Genomic DNA, 22,875 nt, shown 5'->3' on the forward strand with positions numbered 1-22,875 from the left:
TTCAATATTAAGTAAATCAAATTTATATTTTACCTTGCTCTTCTAAGATTCCATTCGGTATTTTTTTATCACTTGAAGTCACCACTGCTTTTCTGTGTTTCCTGAACCTTAATAATTATAATAAGATAAATTTAGGGGGGTAGTGCAGATCTGTTGTAAATAAACAAGTTACCTGTTTACGTATAATACTGCAGCTTGTCTCACAAACCATGTAATTCTGGAAAAACTCTTTCTAATCATCTTCCGTTTGTAAAAGCTTCAGATGGTGGAGAGAAACAGTGTGTGTAACATCCTCCGCTGCCCTCGATAATGTGGGTGAGTGCAGCCGGCATAGCTGCACGCAACACACTTTCATTTCCTCATTAGATCACATGGAAACAAGACAGAACTAGTTCCAAGCTAAGCCTCTGATGTCTGCTTACCTGAAGAAATAGCCAGCTAAAAGGATCAGAATTATAAACACCAGAATCAGGATCAGCATTGAAGTCAACAGATGTGGCGGTGGACTGTTTTCTTTTGGAGGGCCTAGGAGTTTAAAAATGGAAGTAAGAAGTGGGGAAACAACGAATTTCTTAATCTCTAACAGATAAAATCGCATACACACAGTTCCTACTTAACAAATTAATTAACACAAATTAGCCACATAGCATTTTGAGCAAGTTATAATCTCTTTTGAAGTTCTTGGCTAGAAATGAGAAACCTGACAGCAACAATTCCCTTGTCACTTGCACTTTCAGAATAGTTTTCCCATACAGCTATTTGCTTCTTTGCTGTCAGATAACACCATCAAACCATAAATGGCCTTCATGTACCCTTCTGAGCTTTAATAATAATAATAATAATAATAATAATAATAATTTTTTATTTATACCCTGCCCTCCCCAGCCAAGACCGGGCTCAGGGCGGCTAACAACCAGTAATAAAAACAAGTTGATGAAAATACAATTTAAAAGATTAAGATACAACATTAAAACAATTAGGGAGCAATCTCATCATAGGAGGAGAAAGGAAAAAGAAAAAGGGAGAGGGAATCAACCTGATTCTGAGCCAAAGGCCAGGTGGAACAACTCTGTCTTACAGGTCCTGCAGAAAGAGATCAGATCCCGCAGGGCCCTGGTCTCAAGAGACAGAGCATTCCACCAGGCTGGAGCCAGTGTTGAGAAGGCCCTGGCTCTGGTTGAGGCTAATCTAACTTCCTTCAGGCCCAGGACCTCTAGGGTGTTGCTATATATGGACCTTAAGGTCCTCCGTGGGGCATACCAGGAGAGGCGGTCCCGTAGGTACAAGGGTCCTAGGCCGTGAAGGCCTTTAATAGTCAAAACCAGCACCTTAAATCTGACCCTGTACTCTACCGGGAGCCAATGCAGCTGGAAAAGCACTGGGTGAATATACTCCCATGGCAGAGACCCTGTGAGGAGCCTCGCTGCAGCATTCTGCACCTGCTGCAGTTTCTGGGACAGCTTCAAGGGCAGCCCACATAGAGCGAATTACAGTAGTCAAGCCTGGAGGTGACCATCGCATGGATCACTGTGGCCAGGTCGGGGCGGGAAAGGTAAAGGACCAACTGCTTGATGCGGCGAAGGTGGAAAAATGTGGAATATTTGACCACCAGGAACAGGTGGATGCCAACTGATTTTAAAAGGGCAGTAAGTTTTCCCCACTCACAAACCACCACCAGTTCTTACTTCCTCATCAACAATCTCTGCTAAGGTGTTACACCATGGGTAGGCAAACTAAGGCCCAGGGCCCAGATCCGGCCCAATCGCCTTCTAAATCCAGCCCGCGGAAGGTCCAGGAATCAGCGTGTTTTTACATAAGTAGAATGTGTGCTTTTATTTAAAATGCATCTCTGGGTTGTTTGTTGGGCCTGCCTGGTGTTTTTGCATGAGCAGAATGTGTGCTTTTATTTAAAATGCACCTCTGGGTTATTTGTGGGCATAGGAATTCGTTCAACCACCCCCCCATATATATATATATATATATATATATATATGCTTTCGTAGATTTTCACGAATATATATATTCTGGCTCACAACATGGTCTGAGGGACAGTGGACCGGCCCCCTGCTGAAAAAGTTTGCTGACCCCTGTGCTACACTGAATATGGAACTTTGTGGTACCAGGAATTAAATACATATTTATGGGAATGTAACATAGAATATGTCAGGGCTTTGCATCTGTTATCTCTTTTGACAAGAGGCAGGTGAGAAATGGAAGAGGGAGAAGTTTAAAACAGTCGCTTTCCCCCTTTCAGTGTTCCTGTCTTCTCATTGTACAGTGACAGGAGTTTAAGTAAAATGGGGGTGGAGCCACACTGAGATGAAAACTGGATTTAAACAATGCCACACGTTGAAGCAAAGCAGATATGGAGTGAAGCTGAGCTTTTTTAAATTAAGAAAACCTAGACAAGTCAGTTTTAGCAAGGAAAATAGCAGAGATGGGTACAACTCAGAAGCTAACATGAAAAACTGTTTTCCTCCACTGTGCTTTATTCAAACCTCTGCTGTTTAAAACCAAATGCAAATGAAGAAGGGATAATATAAGGCGAAAAAATGGGTGTTGACATTAGGCATATAAAAATACTCGGAGTAATAATCTTAGAAAATACCAACATCATATTTCAGAGGGAGGAAGAAAGAAAAGATGGCCAATGAGATATGAGAGATAAAAAAGTGTATAGTCATAACATTTTTGTTTTTGCAATAATACTGAGACGGCAGGCATTCCTTATGCAGAAACAAAAGTATTATTGTCTGCTGAATCCTTAGGGCTTTTCAGACACAGAACCACCCTAAATATTTAGTTACAGAAGCTTTAGTTACAGACTATTTATAATGAAATACTTTTTCTATCCAATACCATCCATTGCAACAAAACTAATAAGTACCCATAGGACTAAGCATACTTCATTCTGCCTCATAACCTAGAGGAATCCAAACCAATTATTGTACTTTAATTGACAATGTCCCCCCCTTTCCCCACCTATTGTTTCCTTCTCACAGCTTCTGAACTTTAAATAGAGCAGATCTCCTTACATGCAACACACAAGATTGTGCATGTGCAACAGACGTTTGCTGAACAACAACTCTCTTGCAAAGCACGACAGTGGTTCACAACATAAAAACACAGAATACATAATAAAAATAAGAACAAACCAATAAACCCCCTCCCACAAATACGTTTAAAAAGACATAGCAAGTCAAACGCCTGAATATATGTAATGAAGACATCAGACGAACATCGCTGGGGAAAGCATTCCAGAAACAGGGATCTGTCGCTGAAAAGGCCTGCTCTTGTATCATCACCCTCTGGACCTCTCGGGGAGAAGGCACATGAGAAAGGCCTCAGATGATGGTTGTAGGGTCTGTGTTGGTTCATATGGGGAGAGGTGGTCCTTAATATCAGAACTTGGAGAAGCTTATCAGAAGCTTGAGATCATTCGTACTACTCTTTAGCAAAAGTGCAGATGACAAAGTTGTGTGCACTGGATGGGGTTATACACCCCTTAAAGAGGCAGGTTGCAGTTTGGGCATGCTCCTGGAACCATCACTGTATGTACCGTATTTTTCGCCCTATAGGGTGCACCGGCCCATAGGGCGCACCTAGTGGGGGTTTTTTTGGGGGGGGGATAAAGGAAAAAAAAATTCCCCCCCAGGCGCGAGGCTGGGGCGGGGGAAGCCCAAGCTTCCCCCCGACCCCAGATCCCAGAACAGGCTGCTATCCGCAAGCCTTGGGAGCCCAGCGGGAACTCCCGCGGGCTCCCCAGGCTTGCGGATAGCTTCCTGAAGCCTGGAGAGCAAGAGGGGTCGGTGCACACCGACCCCTCTCGCTCTCCAGGCTTCAGCGAAAGCTTGCATTAGCCCCATAGGACGCACACACATTTCCCCTTCATTTTTGGAGGGGGGAAAGTGTGTCCTATAAGGCGAAATATACAGTAAATAACAATAATAAAACTAATAATTATTATGGTAGAAATGCCTCATGAGATGAGTGCAATTATGTGGTTACGTTCCATGCCACTGAGACAACACACTGCTGGCATGGGAGAAACTAGGCTGTCGCACCCATTCCACATGGTTCTACTTACAAATGGCACTGAATTACTTATGCACTTATGGACCACGGGTGCTACAAGCTGCACACTGCAGGTGAAAACTACTGTATGCATATAAAAGTTTGCAAAACTCCAGGAGGTATACTCTTACAGTTCAGGTGTAGTGTGTGTGTGTGTGTGTGTGTGTGTGTGTGTGAACATAAAAGCACACACACACACACACATACACAATAAAATACATCTCTTAAGTGAGTGAATTTTCACTACTATGAACTATTATGATTTTTTTACTTTGAAAATATGTGTTTTTGGAATGATGGACATCAGAATCAATGTCTTGTAAGGTCACCCATATTTTCCATAAAATTTATTTTCCTATGTTCAAATAGCCATCCAGTGAAGCCAAGCAAGAAGGGGGCAACAGGGACCACCTTACCAACACTGGCAGTGTGACTCTAACATATAATAGGTAGATACTGAAGGTGACTCCCAGCTCTGTACTGAATCCAAACAGCGATACTTCTTCATCATCATCCTGTGTTATCACAACAACTTTCACTTTGTTATGGCCGTTCTTTGCAGCAGGTAATGTGTGTAACAGAACATGCACATCTAATTTTTCAGGCGATGTTGTTGTTTTCTCTTGAAGTTATTACTAAAACTTTGTATGTTCACAATATTTGCTTTCCTCATAATTCGACAAGGAAAAAATGTCCCGTCACATGGAAGGAATGTTCCTGCTTAGGGATCTATCCCCCCCCCACCCTTTCATCCATCCATCCACCACACCCTTCTCCAGCATATAACTCTGTAAATTATCAGAGGATCATGGAGGGCATTCTGCTCTACACAACCAGTTTTCTGTTTCTCATCTTTCAACATTCTGCAGCTACTAAGAATGCACGGTTCACTCTGGGCTGGTTTGTCTTTTTTAACAGTGGTAGTGTGTACTTCTGCAAACCCTGAAAATGATACTGTAATATTTAATGGATCCCTTTTTGGTGTTGGTGGGGTAAAGAGAAGAACATTTTTCATAAAGTATTTGGAACATGTAACTTTTTGTCCTTATGAACTTATAAATGGCATTGAATAAAAACATTTGGGCAGGACCTTCCAGTTATTATCTAGTTGCAGTCTTGTAACATCCCTGGAAAGGTTAGTCTATCCATATACAACGGATGGGAGGACTGAGGCTGAGAGCAGCTTGCCTAGAGCCACCTACTAAGTTCATGGCAGAGAAAAGATTCAAACCAGGAACTTCATGATTTGCAACCTAGTCTCTTAGACACACCACTGGAAATAATATGCACAAGAGAAGAATTTTCAAAAATCCACACTGGGGAAAGCTACTTAGTGTTTTTCTGATTTCCATATGCATACAAACTTGTAATACTCTTATGAAAGTGAATTATCTTTGCACTTTAAGTGCACAGAAGCATATAAATGCAACCTGAATAATCATGATTTAACAATTCTTAAAATAAATATACTCAGCAGTTATACTAAAATCAAACACAAGCAACAAACTACAGATCTATTTGCTGCAGTCCTTTTCATTGCAACAAATAGTCAACCGCAGCAGTACGGGCCTAAAATAGAGTATGGCAATTTGTTAAACATGTGACACTCGGTGGGCTATGTGGTTTGAAAGGTTTGGAGAGCTGTAGCAACAGTAATTTAGGCTCCACGTTATGAGAAGCTTTAGTTATAGTCTGGATAATCAGATCCAGCCAATCTTTGTAAATAACTTCCCTTTTCAATATGCCAATATCGCCTCTTATTAGATGGCACTCACCCTGTTCCTACTTGAAATGCATTAAATAAAACAGTGGTCCGTCCCCCTGTCTTAAAAAAGATCTTCTACATGTATAAAATTTTATAAACAGGAAAAGTTTCAGAAGAAGATGAATGACCAGGAGGGAGCATGGCATCCACTACCCCCTCCCTGAGAGCCTGCCCATTCATACTTAACCATGGTTTGGGCTTGGTGTAATATGCAAACCAGGCCACTGTCAAAGAGCTGAGAGTATAAGGGAAAAGATCCTGTGGCCAAGGAATCAGTAAGCCTAGGAATGTCTCTTCTAAGCATCCTTGCCCTCTAACCCCTAGATTATGGAATATTGCTTTGCTTGTTGAAGGATGTATCCGCGACCATGACACCAATCTCCACCAGCACTGCAAACTTTTACGCATGCCTAACCAACAACAATAATAAAAGGGGACAAAGAAAGTCCATGTTCTATAAAGCTTCATACCTATTGTTGCTTGATGTAACAGAGAAAGGTCTGTTAGCACATGGGCTCTTCTCCACCTGGCCTGGGCAAGACTCAATGTGCAGGCATACACCACCTCTGCTAGACAGGCAGCAAAATGCTTGATTTCATAGCAATACAAGCTATGATGTTACTGAATGGACAATTCTGGGTTTGAAAGAATGAGCTTTCAAAATGTTTCCACAGACCCTGAAGCAGCTGTCACTGGGATTGTGTTGATAGCCAGCTTAGCATTGCTGTGCCATAGGATTTCTGCTTTCAGGCCCTACAGCAAAAATCCTGAGGGTTGTCAAATGAGGAGGGTGGGGGTGGGGGTGGGGAACTGGCAGAAAGCATGGCAGTTTCCAAGGCATGACTTTGCTGTTTTCCAGGTTCTGCACAGGATGGTCTTAGGTGCTTGATTCTTATTGCTTCAACCAGGGGGTAAATTCCAGCAGGTACTCTCTAACCCAGGATGTGAAATTTTGCAAGAAGGAATATGTTCAAAATCTAGAACATTAAAGCAAATGCATTCCCCCTCTTCTGAGCAGGCTTTGTGGCAATAAGGTAGCATTCATCAAAGCTGATAACTGCCTGGGTGGATTAGGCTAAGCTCTTCTTTCTAGTTCCTGTTTCAACAACAGAGAGTCATATGCCTCTGGAAGCTGACAAACAAGGCATGAAGGCGAAGCCACCCATTTATGGCATTATGAGGAAAGGGGGAAGTTCTATATTGATGCTCTTATTTTTAGAAACCTCTATTGTATCTCCCCACCCCCAGCAATCTTTATTTTCCTCTATGACACCATTATAAACGTTTGTGGCCTGTGTGTCTCTTAATACTAACATTTAGTACTGTCTGCTGTTTGTGCAAATAAGGTAAGGTTTTTTTGTTTAACAGCCTGCCATCCCACACACAACCGATGTATCGCCAAAAACAACTTACACGTGCTTCAGCTTGGCTGCATACACAACAAGCATTTGAAGCACATTTAGACAACGTGACTCCCCCCCACAGGGAATCTTGGGAAACTGTAGTTCACCGTTCACAGAGCTACAGTTCCCAGCACCTTTAGCAAACTACAATTCCCTGGATTCTGTGAGGGAAGTTATGTTCTTTAAATGTATGGTGTATGAGCATCTCTATTAGAACAACTGCTACACTGTTTATTTAAGCTACTGTAGAACAGGTGACATACCTGCTTCCCCTGGGCATTTATGTGGCTTTTGTCCAAAGTCCCTAGAGCAGTCGGCATTCTTGCTGAGCAAGAAAATGCTTCAAGTAACTCATTAAGAATTGCATTCAACAATACTCAGCATGCAAGGATTCCAAAGGGGACATGGAGGTAAAGGAACTTGGGAGAGAAGAAACAGGAGAAGGAAATGTGCCACATTATTGCTGCTGAGAAGAGAGGTAGGTAAAGGTAAAGGACCCCTGGATGGTTAAGTCCAGTCAAAGGTGACTTTGGGTTGCAGTGCTCATCTCGCTTTTCAGGCCAAGGGAGCCAGCGTTGGTCCACAGACAGCTTTCTAGGGTCGTGTGGTCAGCATGACTAAACCACTACTGGCACACAGAGGTATGTTATGAGAGCCAGAATGCACGGAAACACCATTTACCTTCCCACTGCAGCGGTACCTATTTATCTACGCACACTGGTATGCTTTCAAACTGCTAGGCTGGCAGAAGCTGAGACAGAGCAACAGGAGCTCACCCCGTCGCAGGGATTCGAACTGCCTGCCATCAGCAAGCCCAAGAGGCTTTACCTGCTAAGATAACTGCCTGGGAACACACACACAAACACAAAGAGCAAATGTCAACAAAAGAAGAGTGGCAAATGAAATTAATGGACTATGCCGAGCTGGCGAGACTAACAGGAAAAATTCGAAACCAGCAGGACCAGACTTTCCTAAAGGATTGGAAGAAATTTATGCTGTATCTGAAAGACAATTGTAATTACCTAACATCACTTTGTAGGGTTACAAGACGTTTTGTAAGGAGTACTATATAAATTAATGTGAAAAGGATAAGATTAACTGATGTAAGATTGGACTTATAGCAATAAGCGTAGTAATAAAATGCAAAATTAAAAAGAAATTTAGAAAACCATTAGAAGGGGTTGAAGGAAGTCTTAGGCTCTGATAGCCAAAGATTTGTTATATGGTGTTGGAGTTGTTATGTTGGAAAATTTGTGCAAAAATCAATAAAAATTATTTTTTTAAAAAAGAAAGGTGTAGACTTAAGCAATCAGCCTGCCGGATCTCCCAGCCTTTACAAACGCAGGACCGACAGACAGTGCAGCACGGGGATGGCTTGTCTGCGTCCAAGCAACCATCCACACATTCTTTATACACAAAGCAGCATATGTCACTTTGGCCAGGCCTTTGCATCACCTCACAAGACCAGTTGATGGCAAATACCCAAATCTTACCAATAGATCCCAAGCCCACAGGTAAGGATAACATCAAAGCAAGCCAATTAGCCTTTATCAAAGCAAATTAATATAAACATACATGAGCTTATTGTTACAACAACTATCAATTAATTGTGGGGTTATTTTGACTACCAAGATGGCATTTGCAGAGTTTTCCGGAACAGTTCACTTTTGATTCAATGCATACCGTTTTACCTGCCATCTGAGTTGTGACGTTTGCTGACTTTGCAAGCTCTCTTTTATGTTACTTTTCACCCTGACCCGCATAAGGCACACTGCATGCACCTTTGTTTATCTGCTGGCCTATCATGAGATGCGAGATGAGACTGAGCTCTGCAGGAAGTGTTTTCTTTGTCATGCTCACAGAGTCCCGTTTTATTCTTGGCTGAGGCCCGTAAATACACAATTTGGGAATTCTTAAAACTGAAACTTGAGGAGTGATCACAATTCACATCTTGCAAGACTGTCTGGTTCCCAACTTTTTTTTTTCTTTTTTTTTTTTGGCTATGCCCCACCTAAGCATCTCTAAAATCCTGATGCCCCACACCCCGTGACATATAATTCTTATTATTCAAAAAGTCAACTCCTATTCACATGGAGGAAGCCTGAAAGGCCATTCACTGTTAATAACTCATTCTTGAATTGTCGCCCTTAAAAATCGAATTGCACCCTCTGGGGCGTGTGCCCCACATTGGGAACCAGAGGTCTAGAGGGTAGCTTCTTTATACAACCCGACCACTGGGAAAAAGCAAAAAGCAAATATATATAGAGAGAGAAATGGATACAGACAATAAAAAGAGGTCTCATGTTGCAGACATGAAAATATGCATGACTGCTGATTTAGATAAGCAGAGGTTCCTGAACCAAGAAATAAACTTGCATTTGGAGTAAGATTATTTAAATGCAAGGGAACTCAGTAAGAGGAAGAGCAGTCAGTTTCAAGCTACTGCTTTATGTATTAATGAAGTTAATTGGAAAGCTTTACAGCCATCAAGGCTTTTGTGGCAGCAGTAAAAGAAGCACAATCCCTGTTCTTTAGAGTTACCAAAGAAGTACTGGCAGACCTTAATGACAAGTACTGGAGGTTTGTAGCTTCTTATCTAGAATTGTAGAAAAGCCTCAGAGAAGCTTCCAAAGTAGAGCATCATAACAAAATATTTGTCAATGGGAAATTGTCAATTACTCATACATATTACAGATAATGTTCAGCATGTATGAGTCGAGAAGAAAGCAAGCCTGATCCCACATTGATTTCATAAGATATGTGACATGGTGCTATAAATGTTAAAGAAGGAAGCATGAAACACCATCTGAAACCAAAGGAATGAAGATTTATATGAACAAGGTACTGACGCAGACTAACCCCCAAAATTCAGTGTTTCTTACTTGTTGTTGTATCATTAAGTGATGCAGTCCCATTGCCACGCAACGCTTCGCCGTGCAGAAAACTAATGGAAATTAGCAAGACTGAACAGGAGTATTCCATCATGGACCTGTTAAGCAAACACAGAGAAAAATATAAAACCCATACTAACATACTCATGTCATGTTCATACTATCACGAAGGAGGTTTGAATTTTATTTTTTTGAAAGAATGACTTTTGTAAGGGAATATGATTTATCTGTTGTGTCCAAAGTCTTATAAGTATTTGTGAAACTACCACCCTAGTGCCCAAAGTCTTATTCTATACCACAAATCTTCCAAGTTTGGAAAATTAAGGGATTTGAAAAACACCAAGAATAAAAACTTGCTACTCCAAAAAAAAAAAAAAAAAAAAGCAAGCTCCAGGCATTACACAGAAACTGCAAGAAAGGACACATGCCCCACTCGCCCTTCCTCTTTTCTTCTGGGATATGCAAACTGGGGGTTTCTGCCTCTTCCTCAACATTTGGCCTTCAGTATCTCACAGGGGAAAGGTGCACAAGTTCTCATGTTGCATATTACATGGAAGTACAAAAAGAGGAAATGCGAGTCACCCACATTTCCTCTGTTGCTGCTTGTTTGCACATCCAAAAGCTGGCAGAGATTACAAGCTGTTCAAGAAGAAATCTGACACAAATTCTAGTGAGTATAAAACTAAACAACATATGCAGAAAATGGAACAAATTCCTAGGTTGTGTGATAAACATTTTGTAACAATCTGCTGCTGTTCCAGTCTACTTTTCTTGCTGACAACTTAGTTTCTTATATGCTGAGTTGCTGGATTGTTGTTGTTCTTCCACAAGTGAGCATTGAAAACATGCAGTCAGAACTGGTACGCTTGAAGCTTCTACAACACCAGCTCCACTAATACATAAAATAATTTAAGTATAACTCGTAATCATATGACTAGATATTATAACTAGATATTATACTACAGATATCAGTCTACGGGGGGGGGGGGGGGGGAGATCCCACTGAATGTAACAAATCCCTTTTCCCTTCCTTTCCTTCTTCCATACTCACAGGCACATCATGGGAGCTCACCACATTCCTCCCATATCCTCATCTGTCCCTCTTTTTCCTGCTCAATCAAATAATGCAAGGCTGACCTATAGGAAGGGCTCAACAGTAATTTGGGAGACGTGCTATGCAGAACTATCTTGGGCATTGTCCCGGAACATCAACTGATGCAGCAGATAGACTGGTGACGGTGGGAGGCAGTGCGAGACAGTGGGATGTCACACCTTGGCCAAAACATATACACCAGCTGCCTATAAATTCCTGCAAAAGGTTCATGTACCAATCAACAAAGCCTGGAACAACTAACTAAAATAAGAATACTCTGGCTGCTTCTCTTTCTCTGTAATGCGTTCACAGAGTGCCCCAACATACACACTGGACCGAACCTACTATATTTTTAAAAATTATTTTGCTTCTCATTAAAGGTACATAGGATTACTGTCAGGGAACTGACATCGGAGCCAGAAGTGGAGGCAGGGCTCCCAAGCGATGCCGGAGAAGGGCCAAGCAGGGAGAGAGGGGACTCATCAGCTGGGGAAGGAAATCAGCGTAACACCAGGGATAAAGGGGGGCAGATGGGGGAATCGGAGAGAGGGCTCCAGGACTCTTCACTGGAGACCAGCGGGGAGAGCACAGGTTCTCCGCTACCCACACCCACCCTGCGCAGAAGACTTCCGGGCAGGGAAAGTAGGCGTAGACTTGGCGTCAAAGAACTTCTTTGCTGGAAGAAGTTCAAGAAAGGCCCACTGACGGATTCTGCTAGCGACTGAACAGCCACGAAGTGAAGGGCTGTCCAGCCAGGAAAGGTTTAACCAGGCTACCTAGCCAGGAGTTGCGGCAACTTACACACGAGCAACTCCATATAACCATTACAATTACATTATGAACTAGGCAAAACTAGTTGTCATCTGCCCCTCCCTCATTATACCATGTAAATATACAATACCAGCATGCAGAGAAATCCTGACAGCGGCATAACAGAACTTGTGCAGGAGAGAACCTTTAAAAGTACACAGGGCTTTAAAATATAATTTATCAAAAATTACTGGTTCTAATATGAGATGACAAAGTCAGGAAAAAACTTTTTGAATGGCATGAGTGGATAGAGAAGGGTCAAGGACCGCAATTCAGTACAGTGGTACCTCGGGTTAAGTACTTAATTCGTTCTGGAGGTCCGTTCTTAACCTGAAACTGTTCTTAACCTGAAGCACCACTTTAGCTAATGGGGCCTCCCACTGCTGCTACGCTGCTGGAGCACGATTTCTGTTCTCATTCTGAAGCAAAGTTCTTAACCTGAAGCACTATTTCTGGGTTAGCGAAGTCTGTAACCTGAAGCATATGTAACCTGAAGCGTATGTAACCTGAGGTACCACAGTAATACTAAATTGTATCACCAGACTTTCCTAAAGCACTATACAAAACATATTTTTTTAGCCTCAGGCAGCCTATATTCATTTCAGTAGTCACTGACAATAACTGAAGGATGAAATACAATCCAAGAATTGACTCAATTCCTAGCTGGTCTTTTTAAAGACACATTATTACAAGCGAAGAACTGAACACCTAAATTCAGCACACCAAATACAGTTCTAGTGACACAGACAGATCTTCCAGATGGTATCACTGTTCACCAAGTAGCGAAGTTTTAGTTGACAGGAATGAATAATAGATAATTTTTGCATCACTTCAGTAGTAGTGAGAATGATTACTACCAGGAAATTCAAAATAGTGACAGGCATAACATCCTAATGGGGGTTGGAGAGAAGCAAAGAGGTGATTCTTACACCCGTCCAAATTATTCCTCTTTAGCAATAGAGCTACGGCTTCTGAGTAGGCATACCTTGGATTTCATCAATACATACATTTTTAAAATGACATCGCGAAGTCCCAGTAAGTTGACAACAATTTACCAATTATGATAGCCACCCTAACCTCATTATAACTCAGCCTTAAAGGTAAAGGGACCCCTGACCATTAGGTCCAGTCGTGGCCGACTCTGGGGTTGTGGCGCTCATCTTGCTTTATTGGCCGAGGGAGCCGGCGTACAGCTTCTGAGTCATGTGGCCAACATGACTAAGCCGCTTCTGGCGAACCAGAGCAGCACACAGAAATGCCGTTTACCTTCCTGCCTATTTATCTACTTGCAGTTTGACGTGCTTTCGAACTGCTAGGTTGGCAGGAGCAGGGACCGAGCAACGGGAGCTCACCCCATCACGGGGATTCGAACCGCCGACCTTCTGATCGGCAAGTTCTAGGCTCTGTGGTTTAACCCACAGTGCCACCCACGTCCCACAACTCAGCTTTACTTATCTCTAAAATGTGTTCAGAAGATGCTTCAAGAGAATATGTAGGCTACTTTTGATTCACAAATAAGAAACAGGAAAAGCTCGAAATCAACTCTAAATTCACATGGATACTTCCGTCAACTATTCTAAATATATGATTAGATGCTATGGGAGGGAAAGTATATATTACAATTCTAAAGCAAGGAAGTAGTTTTATGATTTCTGCATATTTTTTAATCTTTCGAAGACACAAGCAATAAACAAGACAGTACACAGCACAGTTAAAAACAATTCCCAAAGCTGTAAATGGCTTGAGCACTGCACCATTGCTAAACTGCCCTCTTCTCTGTCTCCCATTGCAATCCCTAGTATAGGCAGCATCTTAAGCTTACTATTGATTATTCAGCTTACCAACGACGCACAAAGTCAACACTTCAAGAGCATACAGTGGTGTGTGCAATGTCTGCCTCTCAGCTATGAAATCTTTTCCACTGGAGAATTGCCCAAACCTTTGTCTGACTAAAATAAAATAGATTTTAGATTATTCACATACTAACATGTCATCTGGACCCTAAACTCTTGTTAATCTTAACTATGGTTTGCTAAAAAAAAAAATTCCAAGTTCATTAACTGTGGTCTAAAGTAAAAAATAAAAATAACAAATTGTTGAAGCAAGCTAAGACTAACCATGTTTTGTCCAGATTTGAATATTGTGACATGGTGTAAGTAATTTAAAATTCAAATGAAAGTTTCCCAGCTCCTCCTTATAATCCTGTAGGGTAGGGGGAGCCAAGGCTTCTGCAGGAAATCCAAATTAGGCCAGTATGACCTGTTCAGATGGGTCAGGAAACAAATGCAACAAATGAATCAATGAATAAGTAAATTAGTAGGCAAACATCATTTTTATTAATCACATGTATCAAAAGCTGCTTCCTCCTGTTGGTTCTACATCATCCAATACCCAAGCTGACTATTCCAATGACACACAGATAAATCACAGCTTTTAAAACCATGTGGCGGACAATGATATCCACCAGGAAAAAAATATAGCCAGCTTGAAACTAGAGGTTTGGCAAAAAAAAAAAAAAAATGTAGGTTTATTTGTAGAATTTTCATTGCCTAGTTGCAAAAACTCTATAAAGTATTTCTGAAAAATAGTAATAATGAAAGGAACAGCGTGAGCTTAAAGAAGTATGTAAAACATCTTTTAATGGTAAAATTATTTAATGGTAAAAATGGGCTTGGATAGCATTTCTCAGGTGCCACTATATTTTTGTACAGCAGATGGGGCTGTATAGCAAGAGACCTGAGCCTCGTCAAATGCCAGTTTTCTGCTTTTCCTGCACTTTCTGAAATATAAGAAACTCTATCCATATCACATCCCCAAAACTTTTTTTAAATAATAAATGTAGCATTGTGTGAAAAAGGTGAAGAAACAAACTGAATATTTCTAACACAGACAAGTGTGACAATAGTTAAATACATACAGCATGCCTAGATGGAGTATGCATACAAGCACTTCTTTTGTTATAGAGAACTACCATGAGCTTTTACAGCAGCAGTGGGGATCCTTTTACAGCCCGAGGGCCACATTCCAAGGGCCACATTCCAGTGGTGGGAAGGGCCAGAAGTGGATGGAACAATGAATGCAAGTTTCTCCTTTGGACAGTAGGCTAGCTTCTACACACACACACACACCTTTCTCAATCTTTATCTCAGCAAGCAAGAGTCATCATCTGAGCTCAAGGACACATCACTGCCAGGCAAAAAATAATGAAGGCTGAAGTGAAACAGGTCAAGTGAGAAGTGTAGCCTGAGGAGAGTCCCAAGGGACAGACAGAGAGACCTGGAAGACTGCCTGAGGCTCCCTTCCCATTTAATAATTTTGCAAAAAACAAAAACGAGTTCAGTGCAAAGTGGTTGATTGAAATGCATACTTGAAAGGATTAAAACTCCTGCAATCCCTTCATGTGAAGGTACATCACTGAGATTCATCTCTGATTAAGATCTTGGGACAAGGCTTAGCTCCAGATGCTACTTCTGCACTGCAATGGAAGCTACACTGACACAAAATATTTTAGGTACCAGACCAAGCCTTTAAAGTACAGTGGTACCTCAGGTTAAGTACTTAATTCGTTCCGGAGGTCCATTCTTAACCTGAAGCACCACTTTAGCTAATGGGGCCTCCTGCTGCCGCTGAGCCACCAGAGCATGATTTCTGTTCTCATCCCGAAGCAAAGTTCTTAACCCGAGGTACTATTTCTGGGTTAGCGGAGTCTGTAACCTGAAGTGTATGTAACCTGAAGTGTATGTAACCTGAAGCGTATGTAACCCGAGGTACCACTGTAGTATATATATACAGTGGTACCTCGGGTTAAGAACTTCATTAGTTCTGGAGGTCCGATCTTAACCTGAAACTGTTCTTAACCTGAGGTACTACTTTAGATAATGGGGCCTCCCACTGCCGCCACCGCGCGATTTCTGTTCTCATCCTGAAGTAAAGTTCTTAACCCGAGGTACTATTTCCGGATTAGTGGAGTCTGTAACCTGAAGCGTCTGTAACCCGAGGTACCACTTTATTATTCTATCACTCTTAATGCTTCTGCTGTTTTTCTGTGTTTTTAGTCTACAATTATTAGTAGTGCTTTTACTGAAGCTGTTTATGTCTTAAAATTGTTGACTCAGCGAATGGCCCGGGGCCACCTGAGAATGCAAAGTCACTGAAACAAAGCTAGTGTGAAACTGATCACAAAGCTTGGACGGGAGGTTAATGCAAGTGGGACAATCCTAAGGTTTTAGTTTTTAATGTTCTGAACCACCTTGTTCCAAATGGAAGTACAGAAGTTTTCTAAATGGAAAGGCAAGTGATAAACAAACAATACCTTCATTAAAGCATAAAGCTGAAACATGGATTAGTGTTACATAAACACAATCACATGCCTGGGCTCACATGCTCCAACTCCCTTTCCCCCATCATTTGAGGTGAGTACCTGTAGGAGGAGTTCAGAAGTTTTTGCTAACTGTGCTGTGCTTAGCACCAACTATGGTTAGTTTAATACAGGTGATACCCAGCCCTATTTCTCCATACCATGTGAACTAGATGAAGCCGTGCTGAACTGGTGCCTGGATGACAGCCAATGAACTGAAGCTGAAGTTGGTTGGTGGTTCTCATGCCTGGGAGGTGGTTCAATAGTCTGTTCTAGATGCTGTCCTTGGCACTTAGGGTACTCCTAGATCCAGCATTGTCAACTTGAGTCCTGACATCAGTAGCAAGGGTTGCCTATCTCCCACTATGGCTGATTCATCAGTTATGCCTGTTCCTGGACAGCAATAGCATTTCTGCTGTGATCCATGCTCTCACCTCATGTCCATACTACTGCATTAAACTCTAGATAGGGTTACATTTCAAGATGGTCCAGAAACATGAGTTGGTCCTGAGCATGGCTACCAGGTATACCTGTGCAGTCATATAATATTAGTTCTGTGGGACATATAGCACTGGCATATGCTGATATATAAAGACCTAAGCTACTTTGGATCCAAGTTGATGGAACAAGGTTTGGCTTATTGTGGGGAGACATGGAATACAGTCTTCTTTGTAGTGGCACCTGACTCCAAATTCCCTTCTTCTAGAGGTGCAAATTGCTCCTATGCTATTGGGCTTCCACATCAGGTTACAGAACACTTGTTCACCCCGACCTACGAGGAATTTACTGTTCCAAGTTTAGTGCAGCTGCTGTTGCATTTATAGCACATAATTGTTTTGTATCTTTAGAAACCACTTAGGTTGCTGTTTTAGTGTTTGTTTCTAGGACTCTATAATCTAAGTTTCATTGTTATGATAATGGAAGCATCTTTAAAGCTTTCTTACTGGAAGCTGCACACCGGCTCCCTCAGCCAATAAAGCGAGATGAGCGCCGCAACCCCAGAGTCGTCTGCGACTGGACCTAATGGTCAAGGGTCCTTTTACCTTTACCTATTTGCTCCTGCAGGATGTCCACTAGCTTTGATAGTTTTAAAATAGGATTAGAAAAATTCATGCAGGACAAATGCTGTCAATGGCTACTAGAGGCAATACGCTTCTGAATACCAGTTCTAGGAAACCACAGGAGGGGAGGATGCTGTTATGTTCCAGTCCTTCTTTCACACATCTCATGGGCATTTGTTGGCCACCATGAGAACAGGATACTGCACTAGATGGGCCATCCCTGATCCAGCAGGGATGTTCTGGTGTTTTACTGTATGAAAAATATTGAGCCAAAATGACCTGCACAATGTGTCAACAGAAATCATTTAAGATGTTAGAAGATGAAATAGCTCTTTTTCCCCCATAAGGCACATAACGTTTCACACAGGACACAATCCAGCCAATGCTTTCCATCAGTGTAAAGAGTTATGTTTGCACAACAAAATTTCTCTCTGTCTCTCATCCCTTTCTACACCTTCCTCCAAACCTGCTCTGAAGATTGTAGGAACCTCCAAACATGAGGTGTGGGAGAAGTTCCGTAAACTAAGTGTCAATCGTTGTGCTGATGGAATGAGTTAGTTGCGTGCTGCTCATGATTTCTTCACAACTGAGACAAAAAATATGCAGAGCTCCAATAGTGCTGATTGCTGTCCAAAAAGAACAAGGACTCTAGATCTGAAAGACTGAATAGTTATACTGTAATTGTTACTGGGAGAGAGCTTCCAGATGAGTAGCTTGCAGCAAAAATAATTCTATGGTCCCTTAAAGACTATTTCATTTATAAGCATGAGCTTTCATGGGCTCTGTTCACTTTGTCAGATTGCACGACATGAAACAATTGTATGGTGAGATTTGAATGGCAGTGAGATGCAAAATAATAATAATAATAATAATAATAATAATAATAATAATAATCACCACAGTTGGTGACAATTAGAGCTTAAATATATGTTCAATAGGTACAATTTTAACCTTTTACATTAGCAGATTGGTGATAATTGCTGTGATTCTTGTATTAACATCTGAAGTGAAGCAGGGACCCATTCACAAGAAACACAAATGGATACCCTGGCATTGGAAAGTTAACTAACACATTAAACTTCTTGATGATTATTACATTGTTGTCTAGTTATAGCATTATTCAACAATATGTTTTCAAAATCCAGTTTACATTGTGCCTTCAACCTTACTGTATCTAGTTACCATATTTTTCCATGTATAAGACGACCCCCAATTTTAAACTTTAAAAATTTGGGGGGGAAATATAGTCTTATACATGGGGAAATACAGTATATGCTCTCATGAAAATTAGTGTCTTAAAATGGTGGGTCACAGATGAGCTCATGGGTACTTTCCTCCATTGGAGGTTTTTAAGCAGAGGTTGGATGGTCATCTGCCAGGGATCCTTTTGTTGTGATTCCTGCATTGTAGGAGGTTGGATTAGATTACTCTTGGGGTACCTCACAACTCTACAATTCTATGAGTAGACAGTTTTTGATATAAGATGGGAAGGTGTGTGCCTGCTGTTCCGGGGATGGGAAATCATGACACCACTGGTTCTATGATTGGGGGGGGTCTTGAAAACCCCTGCCCTGAGCCTACATGAAAGAAAGGACTGAAGTTTCAATCCATCAAGTCAAAGAACGGCTGCAGTAAATTCCTTCTAATGACAGCAAAAAGATGCAGCTGCAGTAATTAACCATAATCTGATATAATTACAACTAGCTTATCAACAGGACAATAAAAAAAGATGGAAAACTGGGATAAATATAAATGGTATACTGATTTCTTAAGTATCGTAGTGAACCCCTACTGCAATGTACACGCTTATGTTAAGGAATGGGGATTGGCTGCGATATAATGCAATCCTATGAATTGAGCTCCTGTCAATAATTGCAGACTCATGAAATAGTAAGATGAAGATGAATGCATATGTTAATCAGAGTAGTAGAATCATCAGTCAGTCATTTAGCTGTAATGTAGCACTTCATATGTAACCATACAAAGTTACCACATCACCTCTGACAATAATTTAAACCAGTTGAGAAGTTTTGAGGTTTCTGAATAGCAGCCTATTTTTTAATAATGCACATAACTCTAGACTGTGTGCACCTCTGTTTCCTACATGTAAGGAGGGTTGCCATATTTCAAACAGTTGAGCGCTTCTTCTTTTTTTTGCAAATTTGAATTTTTTTTTAAAAAAACAATTCTTTAGTTTTTGAGCTATTTTAAAGGAAAATCGCTGACATGGGTTGCCATACACTTGGATTTTCCTGGACATTTTTAAAGCAATTTATGCCTGGACACTGCTTCCAACTGCAGTATTCTGGATATGTCTAAGAAATTCCAGGTGTACGGCAACCCAACATGTAAGTGTCATCTCTCTGTACAATGTATGAAGACTTAAGGCCATCCAGTTTATGGAAAGTTCAAGCAAATATTGATGGGAGACTCTAGGGTCAGGCAGCGTGTTAATTGCCAACCTTCTCTATTTGTACTATCAGATGGTTCCCAATTAAAATTAAAAATTATGCACACTCATAAAACGGATGTTACTCCTCATTACTGCCCTAAATAGGTTTTCCCTTTAGCCTTCTAGGCGCTTGAGGGATAACTCACTACTGATAAATAGATACTACAGTTCAAGCTGTAGCACAAGCAAGTATTTTAAGCAGGAGCAGAAGGTTGGAATTCAGGGGCAGAGTAGTATAATAGACAAATATAAGTTTATTAATCAGAACCACTTGGCACCCAAAACGAGAACCACTTGGCACTCTGCAAAATGACATGAGCCAGGTTCCAGAATAAGGAAGCAACTGGGAGTGGCTTATAGAATCATAGAATTGTAGCGTTGGGGAACAACCACAAAGACCATCTAGTTCAACCCCTGCAACGCAGGAATCTTTTGCCTAACATGGGGCTCAAACCCATTACCCTGAGATTAAGAGTCTCGTGCAGGCGAAATTATCTACAGGGCTTGTGAGGGAGACTTCTTAATCCCTCCCCTACCCCCCCCATGAGGGTAAAAGTTGCAGGAGCCCCATATTTCAGGGTGATGGAAAGAGCATACAGGAGAATATTACTGGGTCCTATCTGGTATATGCTGGAGGAAGAAAGCCATACAAGTGCAGAAGGAGAAAAGTGTGGGATGAAGAAATGGCAGGGAAGCAACGTTTTGTTCAGAGTGAGTGAGTGAGTATGATGGATGAATAAATGAATGAATGAATGACCGGGTGGTATGTGTGGAAGAATGGGGGTCCTGAGCTAGGAGGGGCAGAGGAAGAAGTAGCATGTGCATGTGTGTGTACACGCAGAGGTGTGCATATGTACACACAAATGAATTAGGATTTGGAAGGGTGGTGAGAGAAAGAGCTTTTGGTTTGTTTCTGCCCCCACCCACTCACGGCAGATTACACTTGATGGAATGTGGTTCTCAGCAGAGAGAGAAAAAGTTTCCCACCACTGAACTAGAGAGGGTTTCTATTCCTCAGGCTAATAAAGGCTGAGTAACTTAAGAATTAGCGTTTCCTTTGGGAACTTCAGGAAGGATTTCTAGTCAGCAACTTCCTGAGGGACTGAGCAATCTTGCCCTTCCCCCCTCCCCCCAGTTTGCATTACAGCCTGCCAAAATGGAGCTTTGCTGTTTTATAAAAATGGAGTTTGTCAAATAATAATCTGCAAAGAAAATGCATCCAATGACAATAGGGGAAAGCACCTAAGGATTTTCTCCCCCTTTTATTTAAACAGGCAAACTTCAACCTGAAGACGTTCTTAACATTCAGAGCACAGTGCTTCTTTCTTTCTTTCTTTTTTTTAGATAGAAAACTAACTGCATACCAGCCTTTCACAAGCTGTGTACTTGCAGTGATACTCTCCTATCAAGCCTTTCAAATTAGGTTTTATCTGAAGATGCTAGGCAGCCTCTAGCAGATCCCTGTGGTTCTGAAAAATGCTGCTGACATTTGGCTTTCTGAGATTGGATTAGAGAGAGATTTAATTGTATGCCTAATTAAATTGAATTCTTCGATAGCATCCAATGCTTTATTCACCATGACAAAACAATGTTACTATTGATTATATAATGTCTCACTTACTCAGGCTATATGAAAACAATTATTGTCAATGCTCATCCACACTTACATCTTAATTTTAATATAAAAATTAGTGTAGAAAAAATTGCTTTAAAAGACAATGATACACATAGATATTTTCTCTCTGTGGAGAAAGCTGTCAAAGAGAATGCAAATTTTTCTTTGTTTTAAAAAATGCCCCATCTTGTTGTAGCTCAAAATACAAAACTGGGTAATAAACTTTTAAACAATATAAACACAACTAAAAATTATTTATTTTTTAAACCAGCTCTTTTAAGAGACACCTGAATCCCAAAACCTACAAGAACTAAACGCAACAGCAGTAAACCGCAATATGTTCTCTCCCTAATCCTCGAAGGCCAGATTAAACAAATATACTTCATAGGGTTTTCTTGGGAAAAGATGTGCAAGTGAGCATATCCCCAGGGAGTGAGCTCTATAACATTATGGGGAAAGGTTACATCCTGTTACTGTTCTGATTACATTCAGAAATGCTACTTTACAATTAGGGCTTTCTAGAGGCTGTTTCTGCCAGTTCTCATACGGTCCTGAGCTTTACTGGGACCCTGGATTTGCTGCAGAAAATATGTGGAAGCTGGTGCAGCTTTTAATAACACAGGCTATGTTTCTAGAAGTGCTAAGAACGTAAGAGCCAAACTGCATCAGTTCAAAGGTCGTCCAGCAGTTAGTTTCCACACTGCAAAACTTCTCTGTGAGAAGTAACCAGTGTTCTGTCAATAGCACACACGCAAATTACGAACGTTTGGCTATATAATGCACACAAACAAACAAGCAGATTTTGGTTTATGGGTCCAAATAGGCCACAACTTTTTTGGTTACAGATGTGAGCAGTCTGGGTTAGGTACTGGGTGAAGCCAGACTATATCCTGACTCTTGCCCGTCTTCTTCTGGGAGTCCAGATAAGGGTAAACCACCAATAGGTGGATGGAGGCTCAGGGAGGCTCAGGTCAATAGCAACCCTAAAAAAAGCTCAACACCTTTGACCTGAAACTCTTTTTTCTTTAAGTAGATCGCAGTCTGTTGGGAGTTGAACGTCCCTGATTTACATCAAATAGGGGCATCCCGAGGGGTCTGCATTGGGGTAGTGGTATGACCCTAGCCCATGTCCAGGCATTGGACAGAATCCACACACCCCCCCACACCACAGGATACCCTTAATGGGGAGGGGCAGGCGGAGGCTACAACCTCTCCTCCATCCAAACAAAGGCTTACCCAATGCCTAACCTCACAAAGTTGTCACAATTGCTACAAGGTAGGCAAAAACCAAATGGCAGAGTCAATTTGCTAAGGGGGAAAATTCCTGCACAGTCCCAACAATATGGTGACTGAC

At 41.4% G+C, this 22,875-nt stretch overlaps 1 protein-coding gene across 13 annotated transcripts in view; it reads right to left on the reverse strand.

The window, feature by feature from the left end:
* The window catches only part of PTPRE (protein tyrosine phosphatase receptor type E), a 175,980-nt gene that overhangs the window by 31,384 nt on the left and 121,721 nt on the right, over positions 1 to 22,875 (reverse strand). For 11 of the 13 annotated variants that reach the window (XM_083741028.1, XM_083741027.1, XM_083741026.1 and 8 more), the window contains 3 exons: positions 10,125 to 10,231; positions 423 to 525; positions 34 to 107 (listed from right to left, as the gene is read on the reverse strand). In XM_083741028.1, coding sequence (XP_083597154.1) covers positions 34 to 107; positions 423 to 525; positions 10,125 to 10,231 — 284 coding nt within the window. Of the gene's footprint in view, positions 1 to 33; positions 108 to 208; positions 314 to 422; positions 526 to 10,124; positions 10,232 to 22,875 lie in introns of those variants that run through there. The other 2 variants (XM_083741025.1, XM_083741024.1) reach the window with 1 other exon arrangement.

Source organism: Podarcis gaigeae, assembly GCF_964106915.1.
Source record: "Podarcis gaigeae genome assembly, chromosome: 5".
In the NCBI taxonomy this organism is placed as follows: domain Eukaryota; kingdom Metazoa; phylum Chordata; class Lepidosauria; order Squamata; family Lacertidae; genus Podarcis; species Podarcis gaigeae.